We start from the raw sequence: 15787 nt of genomic DNA, 5'->3' as shown, positions 1-15787 counted from the left end.
ATCTTAAAAAAAATACATAGACCTTTGCACTTTTCTGTCTTATTGACATAGTTCAAAAACATTACTATTTATTTATTTTAACCCATAACTCACACTTAACTAATTTCTTATGACTTGCTGTGAAGCCTGGTACTGGCCTGCCTGTTGGTTGATTTTTAAAGGTGTGCTGGGCCTCGTAAGGGAGAGCCCTGTCTTCCGCTTCCCAGCCTGTATGACTTTCTGATTCCTTTATCTGTCCCTCTTATTTCTGTAGATTCATCACTTCAGCCATTTTCTGGCCAAAATGTCGTTTCTTTGCCCCTTTATATTTCATTTGTGCTGGTCTAGGTTGATCATTGGTAAAGAAAAATTGCACAGTTGTTCCATTAGTGTCCTATAAATTTGTGGTCTTCCAGCTTCCCACAATCCCTTAACGCAGCCCTTCTGTTTTCCCTTGTTACCTCTGTCCTTAAATGCAGGTGGTATTTCAGACAACCCCCTTCCTCAAACTTCTCACGCTGCCATCTCTTCTCTAGAGCAGCAAGGGGCTGGAGACTCTGTAGGGAAAATGGCAACTCCATAAACCACTCGCTGCTGAACATGCAGACTTGCCCCTCGTCTTGTGCTGAGGCTGACCGGCCCCCTGTGCTGGGACTACCAGCCCCCCTCTCTCCTGGGAGGCTGGGAGGGATGCGGAAGGGGTGTATGCTCTCTGCATGGATTAGCCCAGCCATCTCCTCTATCTCCTCCATGTTTCCTCATTTATACATCCCCTGGAATAAGTAGCATAGCCTAGAATGCCTGTGTCTGATTCCTTGTTACCTCCCTGGCTTGTCTATGTTCTACACATGCTTGTGTAGAAAGAAGGAAGGATATTTGGGTAAAATAATGAGAAAACAGCATGAGTTAAAGAGAGTAGAAGATCTCAAGAGCAAAGTGAAAGAAATGACAGAACAACCTAGAACAGCCTTTCTTCCCTATATCCAGATGCTTCTGGCCAGGGTGGGAGGAGAGTGGGGGACCCGCATTACTCTTACCCCAGCAAACGAAGGCTTATTTGTTAGGACAGCCAAACTATGGCATTGTGATTTCTTAGCTAGAGTTAGAAGCCTGATAGTCGTATTTTGATATTTGTGTTCTTTTGCACGTTTCTAAAAACAGATGAAAGATGAAACTTTGTAAACTGTGTTCTCCAAGCATGTTCTACAGGAAAGTAGCTTGGGCTCAGTCTTGGGAAATACCAAATTAATTACATCTTTAATGTGCTGGCTTGCTTTCTGAATTTCCAAGTGTGGTGTTTTCTACCTTTATGACCACAAAGACTTTTTCTGCACTTCTGTCCTCTTTCCTGAATGTATATCATGTGTCCCTAGAAAAATAGTTTGGGAACTGCAAGAGGACACAAATATGTGGCACTAAAGAAGAGAAAAGAGAGAAAGAAAAAGGTCAGGTTGCACAATGCTTGGTAACATGACTAGTCACCATTTTTTATTCACTGTCTTTTTTTGGTACATTTTGAAGATGGAAGATGCCTTTTTAAAAATGAAACTTATTTTGACTAATGATACTATAAAGGAAATAAACTGTTTTGTAAATAAGCATAGTAGAATTCTAGTGTGGCTAACACTTTGTGTAGAACTAGAAGTATGTCATATTCTATTATTTCATGGTTTCATTAGGATTGACCTGGATTTTTGTTCTTTGAGTTATGTTCTTTATCTTCTTTTCCAGCGGCAGCCGATTGGGAGGCCTGGTTACAGTGTTGTGCTTCTTTTTCAATCATGGAGAGGTAGGTTGTCAACACCTATTTTCAAAATTGTATTTTTAGAAATACAAGTTTCTTCTTGAAGTAGTAAGTCAAATATTCTTTTTTTTTTTTTGGATAATTTTTTTAAATTTATTTTTTATTTTCAGCATAACAGTATTCATTATTTTTGCACCACACCCAGTGCTCCATGCAATCTGTGCCCTCTATAATACCCACCACCTGGTACCCCGACCTCCCACCCCCCGCCCCTTCAAAACCCTCAGATTGTTTTTCAGAGTCCATAGTCTCTCGTGGTTCACCTCCCCTTCCAATTTCCCCCAACTCCCTTCTCCTCTCTATCTCCCCATGTCCTCCATGCTATTTGTTATGCTCCACAAATAAGTGAAACCATATGACAATTGACTCTCTCTGCTTGACTTATTTCACTCAGCAGAATCTCTTCCAGTCCCATCCATGTTGCTACAAAAGTTGGGAATTCGTCCTTTCTGATGGAGACATAATACTCCATAGTGTATATGGACCACATCTTCCTATCCATTCGTCCGTTGAAGGGCATCTTGTTCTTTCGACAGTTTGGCGACCGTGGCCATTGCTGCTATAAACATTGGGGTACAGATGGCCCTTCTTTTCACGACATCTGTATCTTTGGGGTAAATACCCAGGAGTGCAATGGCAGGGTCATAGGGAAGTTCTATTTTTAATTTCTTGAGGAATCTCCACACTGTTCTCCAAAGAGGCTGCACCAACTTGCATTCCCACCAACAGTGTAAGAGGGTTCCCCTTTCTTCACATCCTCTCCAACTCGTGTTGTTTCCTGCCTTGCTAATTTTGGCCATTCTAACTGGTGTAAGGTGATATCTCAATGTGGTTTTAATTTGAATCTCCCTGATGGCTAGTGATGATGAACATTTTTTCATGTGTCTGATAGCCATTTGTATGTCTTTATTGGAGAAGTGTCTGTCCATATCTTCTGCCCATTTTTTGATATGATTGTCTGTTTTGTGTGTGTTGAGTTTGAGGAGTTCTTTATAGATCCTGGATATCAACCTTTTGTCTGTACTGTCATTTGCAAATATCTTCTCCCATTCTGTGGGTTGCCTCTTTGTTTTCAAATATTCTTAAAAAATTTTAGGAGATTATACCTCCAGAACTACAGGTTTCTTTTTTAATTTTAATTTAAATGTAGTCCATGGTAGCATTCTTTAAATGTTTGGTCTTATTTTAATTCAAATTTTAACACTAGCACTTATTTTAACTTTTCATGAACATTATATCCTTTATGCGATATATCTCTTAGTGATTTGAAGTAATAGTGGCTCTGCGTCAATTCTTTATATAATTTCAAAGTGTGAACATTAGCTATAATAGAAATAAGTTGACCATGGATAAAGTTAATTTACTCGTGTAGTAATAACTTTTTTGGTAGGAGCTATATAGTATGTTTATATTTTAATGCATCTTATTACACTTGGTAGTATTTTTAAGTCTCCTTTTTAGAATATTATATTATACCTGTAAACTTGAACATATCCAAGGGTTTTCTAAAGAGAACGCTGTTGTAAAAAATATTGACTCTGGATCCAAGCTACCTGTGTTCAAATCCTGGCTTTGCTGTTAGGTAGCTCTGTGACCAGAGCAAATCATTAACCTCACCTGCCTTAGTTTCCGCTTTGTAAATGGGTGTAATGATGGTACTTATCTCATGGGATTTTTGAGGAGTTTAAATGAATTCATAAGTGTAAAGTGCCTGGAGGAGTGTTTGGCACATAGTAACCATTATGTAACTGTTACCTTATATTATTATTAATAATTTAGATAAAATTCTAATAAAAATTCAGAATTCCAATGAAATCCTTCCACTGTATCAGTCATAGTTGTAAATGAATTTTTATTAATATATCTCTACCTGGTTTTCTTTCATGGTAAATCTTGTGTGAGAGAAAGAGAAGAAAGGTCTTCAGCTTGTTTTGTGTGAAGTAAATTAATCCTTATGCATTTATAAACTCAGTGTGTATGCTATTTGAATATGCACATGTTACAAAGCCTAAGAGTAATCATACTAAAACTGAACTGTAAAGTCAAGGTTGAACTTCTTTTTTATTGTTCAGTGGATTACTAATGGATATTGAACCAACACATGCTTAATATTTAGAATCACAGAAATTTAAAGCTAAAATGGCCTTATAAATTAGAGCATTTGAGAAAAATCATTGCAATATGGCATGGTCTGACTTCTACAGAGAAAAGAAAGATTTTTTTTTTTGCCTCTTCTTGACTGTGGATGCTTTTGAATGTCGTAGTATGGACACAGAACTTGTGGAGGTTCAGATCCTATGAGAATGACCTAAGAAATTGGAAGTAACTTCTTAAGAGTGAAGGAAAGGAGCAGCTTTGAATGTTTGCAATAAGACGTTGGAGGAAAGATGAAAAATTTGAAGCCAAGGTCTGCAGTTTTAATGACAACTATTTGTGAAGCAGAAAGGTCTACTGTGTTACCCTCAGTCTAAATTAGAGGCTGTCAATTCCTGATCTTACGTTTTTCATATAATTTTGGTACTCATGTAGCATGAGCATCATTCCTTACCAAAGTCTTTTCAGTTTATACCAGTGAAATTTGGACTATTTTAGTTCATTTTCAGGTTGATAGACTTTTTTTTGATACCTTTCAGCTAATTGGTTTATTGTTTTATTTTTTCAAAATCTTTAAATTTTTTTTTTTTAGGAAATTTAAACAATTTTTTTTAATTTTTAAAATTTTTTCCCTTTTTAAAATTATGTTAATCACCATACAGTACATCATTAGTTTTTGATGAAGTGTTCCATGATTCATTGTTTGTGTATGACACCCAGTGCTCCATGCAATCTGTGCCCTCCTTAATCCCCATCACTGGGCTAACCCATCTCCCCACCCCTCTCCCTTCTAAAACCCTCAGTTTGTTTCTCGGAGTCCATTGGTTCATCTCCCCCTCCGATTTCCCCCCTTTCATTTTTGCCTTCCTTCTCCTAATGTCCTCCATGCTGTTCCTTATGTTCCACAAATAAGTGAAGCTATGTGATAATTGACTTTCTCTGCTTGACTTATTTCATTTAGCATCATTTAGCATGACCTCCTCCAGTCCTATCCATGTTGATGCAAAAGTTGGACATGCTTGCACATCACTTTCTAGTTAGGAGAGGGTAGACTAAATGTGATTAGAATTAGAATTTCAGTTTTGCTGAAATAGTCAAATAAAGAATCATACTTATATAAGTAACTTAGCTTTCGAGTAGAAAAGGGACCATTTGTAAAGACATTAAAATTGAGGGAATAAACTGTAGCTTTGGGTAAAATAAGTTAAGAACTTAAGTAACTAAAATAATTTAATATTTATTTTGGTTTTCAGACTGTGAGATTGAGACCCAATTATTTTCCTAAATTTTAAAAATGTTGCCCCAAGTCTGTAATTTTTATATGAGGGAAGTATCTGCTGTGGTAGTACCCATTCCCACATTTAGTGAACTCTGTTCCAGTGTCACAGTGTACTCACTGAAATTGCTGGTGGGTTACTGACTGGTACATGGTATCCGTTTTTCTTAGGAGAGTTATGCTAATCATGCCAATGAGTGGTTTACATACCAAAAAATAGTTGTGAGTTGTTACTTGCTTTTAAGTTCTATTTCCATTATTCAGTTCGCTCTGTATTTGAGTCTAAGATAGACTATGATGTACTTTTGAAAATACTCTTTTCACTCAGATGGTTTTATAAGGGAAAATTTGGCCTCAACAAAAGAACTGCAAGATGTGTAATATAAAGGGATTAATCAAATGATTTAAAACAGAAGTTGAAACCTTCAAATATGGAACCTGTGAAGATGTAAGAAAGAACTCACTGCTCATAGTAATGATCGATGATATTGAGGCTATACATTTCATAATAAAAATTATGTTGATGTTTTCACTTATCAAGCTTTTTTTATTAAGTGTTGACTCTGTCCCTGTTGAGAATAATTGCTAAGAGGAATGCTAAAAGTTTTGCTCTGCCTTTTAAATCCTTCCTTATTACAAGATCAGATGTATGTTCCATGGCTTGATGCTGTCGGATTTTTATCATGCCGACTGGAAAGCAGTTAGAGGAGTATATGGAAAAAAATGAGATATAATATTTTTCTTTAATTTTTGACTATTAAAAATTCATTATACGTGAAGTAATTTTGTTTACCTTTTTCATGAAGAGATTTTTAGAAAAGTTATTACCAGGCATGATTGATTGTGTTTTATATAAAATATCCTCACAGATAAAAAGATAGGCACATTTATGAGTAGGAAAATCCCCCCCCCTTTTTTTGAAACCTAAGTAAATCTAAGTAGTATATGAAAGAGGCATATCTAATTAACCTTTCTTTGGTACCCATAACATATTTCTGACCCATATTAGTTTCTTAAGTATTTTTTAACTGAACTGAGATAATGTACATGTAACTGTCCTTGTTTCTAATTAGTTATTGACATATTTATGTTATTTATGTAAGATTTGGAAAACCATTCTTAGAATACTTTGAAGAGAGTCTCATTAATCCTTAGAATGTTCTTGTATGGTAGATAAGTAGTAAATAATAATGTTCCAGTTTGTATAATAATTGGAAGCACTGAAAGGTTAAGTGTTTGAGTCAAGGTTGTGAAGCAGGGACAGGATTCTAAGTTTCCTGATTAACCAGTAATCTCTCCAAACTTCTCTCAGCACAGATGAGGGAAGCAGGATTTCAAAGATAATACCAAGGTTTATCTTTCACAAGTGAAAAGTACAGAGATCTTTCCTTGCTAATTTGTGAAACTTTTTCTCTTCCCTTTCTCTCTGTTTCTCTTTCTTCTTCTTCTTCCCTCCTTCCCTTTGTCCCTTTCTTTCTTCACTTTCTTGTAGGGTCCCATTTGGGCCAGGACATTTATTCTAGCTCTTCTTTTTATTCAGCTCAATAAGGACAGTATATACAGAGGGCTCACTGTATGCCTAGGATTTGTTGATAAGTCAGTAAAGCAAAGGTCCCTGTCTTTGTAGATAATCATGTGAAGGTAGGACCATCTTCTACCTAAGGTGGGGGAATACTGGCTTATATGGGGAGTAGCAAGGAGGCTTTTGTGACAGGAGCAGAGAGCGGAAGAAATGAGGCCAGTTAATAATGGGAAGTGGGATATGGAAGGAGCCTTTTCTCTAGTCCTTGTTGGTCATCATAAGTTTCATTTGAAGAAGGTGGAAAGGCCACATTGGAGGGTTACATGTAGAAGAGTGATATGGCTTAAATTATTTTTTACATTAATTTGGAACATAGTATGAGTGCAAGATGCATTATTTATTCAAGCTATTGAGAAATGTGCTTATGGATTTGTGAATTTACACTAAACTTGAATTAACTCCAAAAGTTACCCCCCCCCAAAAAAAGAGTGTACTGATCTTAGATGAGAATGTATCTATTGCTTAGATGAAAACTACCTAGAATGTAATAGAACTAGCCTAGCCTACAGCCCACTTCATGACCTGGGCCCCTCTGGGTCTCTCACTGCTGTCCAGGCTGTTTTCTTTGCTTCAGTCCCACTGTCCTTCCTTCTCTAGTTCCCAGAGAGGACTACTCCTTTTCCTTCCTTAGGGCTTTGGTACACACTTTCTCCTTTGCCTTGCATACTTCCCTCCCTTTTTATCACCTAGTCTTTCACATCTGAATATTTGTGTTTGGGTTTCAGTAATATTTTTTGTCCTGCTGATCTGGGTTTCCATCTGGTATAATTTCTCTTCAGTCTTAAGAACTTTATTTAACATTGTGGTGAAGATCTCTTGCCAACAAGGTCTCTTAGCTTTTGCCTGTCTAAAAATGTCTGTATTTTGCCTTCATTTTTTGAAGTGTATTTTTGCTGGGTAAGAATTCTAGGTTGGTATCTTTACCTTTCAGCACTTTAAATGTCATTCTATTGTCTTCTGTTTTCCGTTGTTTAATGAGATGTCAGTTATTGTTCTTATTGTCACTCTGCATGTGGAGTGTCTCTTCTCTGGTGGGTTTGAAGACTTTCTTTTTATATTTGTTTTTTATTCGTTTGATGGTAATAAACTTAGATTTGGTCTTCTTTGTATGGGCCCCGTTGACAGCTCACTGAACGTCTTTGTTCTATGGGTTGTTGTTGTTTTTATCAGTTTTGGAAAAATTTTAACCAATATCTTCTCTTCATATATTTTGTTTTTCCCATTTTCTCTCTTTTTTGAAGATTCTAATTTCATGTTGGCCACATATGTTTTTTTGAAAGTATTTGTAAGTTCAAGATTTAACAGAGTATTATAGTTAACACTAAGGAATGTAAAGCAGTATTATAACTAATAAGTCTGCATAGCATTCAGAAGTGGGACGATTTGTTTTAAACCTAAACATTATACCAACAGCAATTTATAACTAATCCTACAAATGTCTACTCTAGTCAGAACTCTTGGAACAAACCTTAAATATGATCTGTCTGATGCTAATTATAATTTATAATTCAGTAGTTAGTTATACCCCTATTTAGTTTTACATTAAGGAGAGAAGTATATTACATTATGATAGATTTCTAATAATAAAAGTGAGCTATTTTGAAAGTAAAGCTTACAAATGAAGCTTCCTATTACTAAAATTCCTTGGTTTTTGATTCTCGAGTAAATGATTTAAAATTCAGGCTTTCTAAAGAGACAATAGGAGCTTGTTCTTGTCCATATCTAGGCAATATTATGCCGCTGCGTTATTCAGTGCTTTGAAATGTGTGCTAAAAATTATATACTCTAAGAGGACAATTAAAGGAAAGTCAGATTTTCATTGAGTTCATTTTCACCATTGAGGAATGTCTTGTATTTTGCCTGAGTGCTTCATACAGTGATGTAATGCCTTGTGAAGGAGTTTGTAATTTATTCCCTTCTTTAATTCCTAAATTTCAAGATAATGACTTTAGAAGGCATTGGTGTTCTGAACTGTCCACCTATATAGGGAGCTGTATTATAGCTATATTTATTTGTTGAAATTTAAGGTATGATTAAAGCAAATATGTTTACTGTTTTCAGATTACATGGGGTCATCTGAACCAGCAATTATGTTTGTAGCACATCTAGTGAAGCATGTTGTGTCATTGGAGAAACAATGAGAAGCTTTCACATATTCGCGTTCATTCACTCTTAACACTGTAGAGGCGAAAGATCTTGCTCTTTGTTTCAATTCTATAATTTAGCCTTCTCATCCTACTTTACAAACAGTGCGATTGAATTTGGGAGAATTGAGTGCTTTCAGCTATTAAAAGAAACAGATTTCTAAGGGATGGCAACATGGTTGAAATTGGGTAACAAAATAATGTGAGTCAACAGTCTGTATGAAGAAAATTCTCTAATTGTACATTCAGGGTTAAAATATTTTCTCTTCTTGATTTTTGCATAGAGATTGATAACTTTGTAAATTGTGGTTATATATCTGTACTATCAATCATATTAAAATTTCTAGTTAATTTTGTGAACCAAAAGATTTTTAAAATTGTGTTCCGGCAACAACAAATACACATCAAAAAAGACTTTTTCAATTTTTTTCAGAATTCTCTTGTGTGTATACTTCATTTATAAATATTTATGTTAAATCTCATAGAGGATAGTGAATTTTGGTTAAAAAGAGAAGTAAATTGGCTCAAATTTTCTATAGCAATAGTAGAAAGATTTAATAGTCTGAGTTAGAGCTAAAATAAAGGAAAGGCTTATTTCCAGTATGGTCTTTGTAATTCCGTATAGTTTTTAACTGCTTGACTTGAAAGATGTCGTGATTTCTTCTAGTGTGACTAGCTTAGTTGGGGTAATATCAGATTATTTATATTTCATCCAGTGCAGTGTTCCTCTAATTAAAAAATAGACTTATTAAAAAAAAAAGATAGACTTATTAATTTATTTAGTGTAGATGCAGAAAAACGCTACACTGCTAAAATTGGGATGGAACATTATTTTTTTTTTTTAATTTTACTTATCTTGGTGCATGTGTGTGTGTGGAGGGAGAGGGATAGAGGGAGAGAGAGAATGGGATGCAACATTACTTAATTATGCCCGATGTGAGTTCTTCAGTAGAGATGGTACATGACATTTTAGGACTTTTGTTATTTTGTATTTGAACCCCACTTTCCCTTTTAAATTTTCACAGCCCAGGGTAGTTTGGGCAAAGGAGAAGTAAAAACAGAAATCAAGTGCTCTTTTTTAGGAGCATTGTGAATAGAAATGCTAATGTTGATGACTGCAAAGAGTTTTCAAGTATTGGTTATGGATGTTTTGCTGAAACTCAAGTGGAAGGGCAAAGTAAACTGGTTTATACACCAATTCCAGTGAAATGGTTTTAGTTTTGGCAGAACATTTTCTGGCTGGTACTTTCCCTACTTTCCTTTTAGGCTCTAGTTAAAATTTTTTGGTATTTGCTGTCGACAATTCATGTTAATATTTCACAAGATCTTATGCCATGTGTGTCTCCCTCTCAATAATGTTTCCTTCTCACTTTTTAGTTTTGCTCTTGGTGGAAAACCTAGCAGCTTGTTTTCCAACATACCATTTAAATTATGTGTGAAAAACTTTTTTGAGTTTATGAATAGCTGCTTTCGATTACTATGTCTTACTTAACAAATTTCACAAAGAGACCATACATTACGAATTGTGTTTTCAGTGCACTCGTGTGATGTGGACACCACCCCTCCGGGAAAGCTTCTCCTATCCATTCCTCGTACTTCAGATGTTGCTTGTGACTCACATTCTCAGGTAACTTTGACTCTCCTTAGGTCTTTGGTGTGTTTGTTTTGCACTGAGTAAACTTAAGCTGGGATTTTTTTAAAGTTTCGTAATAAAACAGTCAGTGTAATTAAAAAAAATTAAGATGATGTTGCTAAGTTGAATTCATGGTTATTTTAAGCATGTCACTTCAAAATATTTACTACCGAAAACATTTCCTTCGTCTGCCTTCCAGTCTTCTTCCTTTTTCCTTAGTGGCCCACCGAGCTGCTCAAGGAGCAGCAAATTTGCTTTCACTTCTGCCATCTCCACTTTCTTGTGTCATTCTCTGCCACCATCACAGCTTCCCAGAAAGTAGGCAGGAGGAAGGGGGAAGACTGATGGCAATAGAGCATGACCTGTATGATAGAGTCCTTCAGAGGAAAGAGCAGTTTGTAGAGTAATCATGGCCGGGTATGTTAACATGTTACTCTTCTTCCTATATTTGCTTAGCATCCTTGAGCATCAGATAGTAGGCTTAGAAAGAAACCACTCAGTAGGCCAGAGCTAAACTAGGAAAACTCCTGCTGGCAATTCAGGAATGGATTGGGTTCTCCCATGTTCATCTGGCCTTCAGCAAGAGACCTTACAGAGATTCAAGCACCATATGAGTGGAAGAGAATAGGACTGAGAACAGTTCGCTCCCCTTTCTGTCGACAAATACTGAGTTTGGACAGATGCTACCTTGATTCAGAGGGTAAAAATAAAACAAAATGGGGACTATGGAAAAAAATAGAATGAAGCATGATGAGAATCTGAAGATGGCTCACACTAAGAACTCCCTTTAAGGATCTGCAGAATTTAGGAGAAGCTGGTGGAAGTCTGTTACACCAAACCCTTTGGATGGTCCATTTCCCCCTGTGATGACTTTAGCAGCAGTAGAACAATTATGTGGACCTGTCTCTTAGGTAGTATTTCTAGACAGGCCTCTCTCTGAATGTGGGATATACTCATTCCATGAAAACTTTCGGGATTTTATCTAATAAAGTGATTTCATAGCTCACAAATAGGTGACCTAGATTTTTAAAAGACTTGATTGAGGGACATGATAGAAAGAGTTGGATTAGAATAGCAGAGGGGGATGTCCTTGGAGAAGGGATACTTAGGGAAGTAAAGAAAGGCATCTTGTGGTGCTTAGTGCCCCAGGTATGTTTATCCTGAGGAGCATTTCTTTAAGGTGCAGACCTAGTAACCTTGAGATGCTGCATATACACTTCACTTTGTGAAGGCGTTAAATGTTTTGGGGGCTTCACATGAGCTCACTGATTTAGGAGAAAAGCACTTCTTAAAAGTAGCATGAAAGATAAAATTACCTCACCTTTCTAAAAACCCCCTAAACTGCAAGTCAGGACCAAAGAGAGGCCTTGGCTCCAGATTGGCCCCTGGCTTTTCTCGCCTCTTCTCTTGTGTGTCCTTCCGTGCAGGACCCAGCTGTCCCCTCACATCCTCCACGGAGTCGCCCACTGCTCGGCCCATAGTCTCAATTCTCTTTGTCTGCAGAACACTGCTATCACTTGGAATATACTGCTCTCTGTGGTTTTTTATAGACATTCTCTGTCTCTCCAAATGAAGCTATTTGATGCAGCATTAAATATGTTCGATTATGAATTTACCAAAATAGAGTTTGACAAAATTCAATGGAAGTACTGACCCAGCTGCCCTCTCTGTCTTTGGCAAGCTTTGTTTTTATAGTAATAATGGGCATTTGGTTTTCACGGAAAGTTGTTGTAATTGAGTGTCGGGAAGTATAATTTCGAACCCATTGGTTCATCTTATGTCTGGTTTATGTTATAATGAGATCATGTTTAGAGATTCTAATTTGCAGCAGTTTGGGCCCATGCTAGAATATCTTGTGGTCAAACTTACTGATGTTTATTTTCTCTTCCCAAGGGCTACAAAACTTTACAGGGGAAGCTTGATTGCACTCTGCATTTCCAATGTATTTTTCATGCTTCCATGGCAGTTTGCTCAGTTTGTACTTCTTACTCAGGTAAGGTACTTGGATATTTAAGCTAAATTAAGCTTGGTATATTTTATTTTGTGAACTCATTTGTGTAAAATTATAGAACTGAGATCTTATATGATTCTTAAAGAAAGTTCAGGGTAGGCAAATATGTGAGATTTATTTATTAGTGAATATTAGTTATTTACTTACTAGTAGAATGCATTTATTGAATTCAAATCAGTAAGAATCCTTTGCTATTCAGTATTAGTGTCCTTAAAAGAGGACTAGCGCTATAACTTCAACCATTTCTCTTAAATAAATGTACTTCTTTTATGATTGAATGCTGTGCATTCTTACACATAGGATAAATGCACGTAAGATAACATAGGACAAATAACTAGTTCTTATTTATATAACTCCTCTACCAGTCTGTAATTTGTCATTTTTCTGTGCATTCTTGCCTCCCTCTCTCTTCAAGTAGAGGTGTATGGAGCTAGGTGAAGGTGCCTGCTGAGAGAGGGAGTCAACTGTGTGCCAGGCTCTCCCTGTGCTGCTCCCACCCCCAACAACTTCTGCTTCTCTCTCTGCCGGCCGTATTCATGTTCACATAAAGCAGCTTGGAGTTGTTCTGCAATCTTCTGAGACATGTCTTGCTTGAGTCCTAACTCTATCCACTAGCAGTTTGACCTGGACAGACTGCTTAGCTGTGCTTAGTTTCAGTTTTCTCAATGGTGAGATAAAGAAAATAAGGGTTAGGATCAGATGAGAGAGTGTGTATAAGACTGAACACCGTGCTGAATACTTAGCAAGATGTCAGAAAGGTTAGCTGCTTTTTTCAGTATTTTTTTTAAATTTTTTATTTTTTATAAACATATATTTTTATCCCCAGGGGTACAGGTCTGTGAATCGCCAGGTTTTTCAGTATTTTTAAAAAGAGAATCTATTTGTACTTAATTCTTTCTTTGATCCTACCTTTTAGATTCCTTTGTCTTCTTTAGCGTGGTGACATTTTAAATGTTCCTGGTTAAAAATGTTCCTGAAAAGAAAATGAAACAAAAAAAGTCCCTGAAAGACACTTCTTAAAGATTCTACCCTTGTAGGTCCGCTGTGTATTGCTTGGCCCTGGGGTGGAAAGGGAGAGTTCCCATGTCTTCCAGCTAGGGATGATGACCTGAGTTTTGGGGGGTGAGTGGGAGAAGGTGTTTCATGGAGTGCGGGGCTTATGTCGAGTAACAAGGCACACTTCCTCACAGTTACAGTGTCATACGAGTCTCCTCCTTCAGCAGGGCAGTGTTCCCCGTGGATAAATCTGGGGAAAGGGAAATCTTGTTTTTCTTGCTCATGGGAAAATCTGTCATAGATTTTGGATTACTTGGAGGTAAAAAAAAAATAATGAATGAAACTTAAGTTATATCTTTAAGTATTCAGCTACTTTGCTGCTTATTTATACTATGTTTGTGTAGCAGGGGAGGCATGGGATTTAATCACGAAGAAGGGTGGAGAGGCATTGTGTGGCATAGTAACTACATTTTACTAAGAGGTACACCATCATCATTTAGTCAATTAACTCACCTAAATAACTCCAGTACTCTTTGAATTCTTGGTCAATACCTACGCAGGTTTGTTCAAAGCTCTAAAGAAAGTTAAAAGTAATGAAAGTACTCCTTCTAATTGGAAATTTGATAAATTTGATTACAACGAATATTTGAATGTTTGTTCGAATGAACACTAATGGAGATTCTTGTAAAGAGTGACTAATAAGCAGAACTTAATGCATTTTTACACACATGCATTACGCAGTTACTTTTGAGATTAATGTGCCTTTCCCAATTATGTATTAATTGTCATCAGTTATAATTAAATTTTCATATTTCTTGATTGGGCAAAAGCACTTTGTAATTGTACATGTTGGCAGTAGAGTCACCCTGACATTAAAGTGAGAATTGTTTTTGAATAATCCACAAAGTAGATAATTCACAAGGTTAATTGAGAGAGCTGTTCATGGAAGAAAAAAATTCAATCTGTATTTGCTATATTAATATATTGACTATATTCAATAATAATTTGACAGGTCAGAGAAAAATTAAAGAATTCCTTTTGAGGGGCGCCTGGGTGGCTCAGTAGCTTGGGGCCTCTGCCTTCAGCTCTGGTCGTGGTCCCAGGGTCCTGGGATCGAGTCCCACATCGGGCTCTCTGCTTGGCGGGGAGCCTGCTTCTTCCTTTCTCTCTGCCTGCCCCTCTGCCTGCTTGTGATCTCTGTTGAGTAGACAAAATCTTTAAAAAGAAAAAAAATCCTTTTGAATATAAATACAAATCAGTGTGAGAAAATAATAAAAAATAATCTTTTTTTCATTCTTATAGCTATTCGTTACATATGTAATTTTTATTTGTAATTTAACTTCTTTTTAAATTTCAGATTGCTTCATTATTTGCAGTATATGTTGTGGGATACATTGATATATGCAAATTACGGAAGATCATTTATATACACATGGTAATGGTTTAAATTTTTTTTTTCCATTTAGTTTGACCTTAAAACAAACTCCTGATTAGTATTTGTGTTACACATGGTTGAAACTAGTTGTGACAGGATTCCATAACTAAAACAAGTGTCATCCAAATGCTGCGATATAATTACAGGCCATGTTTTAAATAGGCCACCCAGAAAATTTTAATTTGGGTCATATTATCTGATTTGAGATTGTGCCTGACTTGCTATAAGTAAAAGAGATAATTCATGAGAGAAAAACAGGGAATGGTATATTATCTAAGAGGCTTCTGTTAAAATGAAAGAGAATGTTTGTTTGCTGTGCACCAACTATGCAGGCATGTGGGTCATACTGCAGAATAGAAATATAAGGATCCCCGCATACATGTTCCTCACACTTTGGTGGAGTGGAGCAAGGTGAGAGGACAGAGGATAAATAATAAACACCGTAAATGGGCAACTTACATATAGTATGTTAGAAGGAAGTAAAGGATGATCAAAAAAAGAGAAAAGAACAACTCATGGTATCCCAGGGAGATCAAGAGGGCCAGTGTAAGGGGGCAGGGGATTAAGATAGCAAATGAGGTGGTGAGGGTAGGTCTTACTGAGGAGAGGAGAATGTAGCAAAGATTGGCGGGGAGGGGGTAGTGAGCTAAGTAGATGTCATGAAGAATATTCTTGGTACTAAGACTGGATGGTTGATTTTGAGGAATGTTTACCCTTTAAAAACATGTCTTCTTGTCATTAGCTCTACAATTTTGATGTTTTCTTTTTCCTAAAATTTTGATGTTATTATAATATGCCACATTATTTTTTATTCTCTAATAATTGATACATAT

The 15787-nt window shown here is 36.4% G+C and overlaps 1 protein-coding gene across 3 annotated transcripts in view; it reads left to right on the top strand.

Moving 5' to 3' along the window:
* Positions 1-15787, top strand: part of DPY19L1 (dpy-19 like C-mannosyltransferase 1) — a 100299-nt gene that overhangs the window by 46418 nt on the left and 38094 nt on the right. For all 3 annotated transcript variants that reach the window (XM_045062871.1, XM_045062870.1, XM_045062869.1), the window contains exons 7-10: positions 1711-1768; positions 10415-10506; positions 12406-12505; positions 14877-14954. In XM_045062871.1, the coding sequence (XP_044918806.1) occupies positions 1711-1768; positions 10415-10506; positions 12406-12505; positions 14877-14954 (328 nt within the window). The remainder of the gene's footprint in view (positions 1-1710; positions 1769-10414; positions 10507-12405; positions 12506-14876; positions 14955-15787) is intronic.

Source organism: Mustela putorius, unplaced genomic scaffold (genome assembly GCF_011764305.1).
Source record: "Mustela putorius furo isolate JIRA1106 unplaced genomic scaffold, ASM1176430v1.1 tig00003845_pilon_pilon_pilon, whole genome shotgun sequence".
NCBI classification, from domain to species: domain Eukaryota; kingdom Metazoa; phylum Chordata; class Mammalia; order Carnivora; family Mustelidae; genus Mustela; species Mustela putorius.
This window is presented reverse-complemented; position numbering and strand designations above follow the sequence as displayed.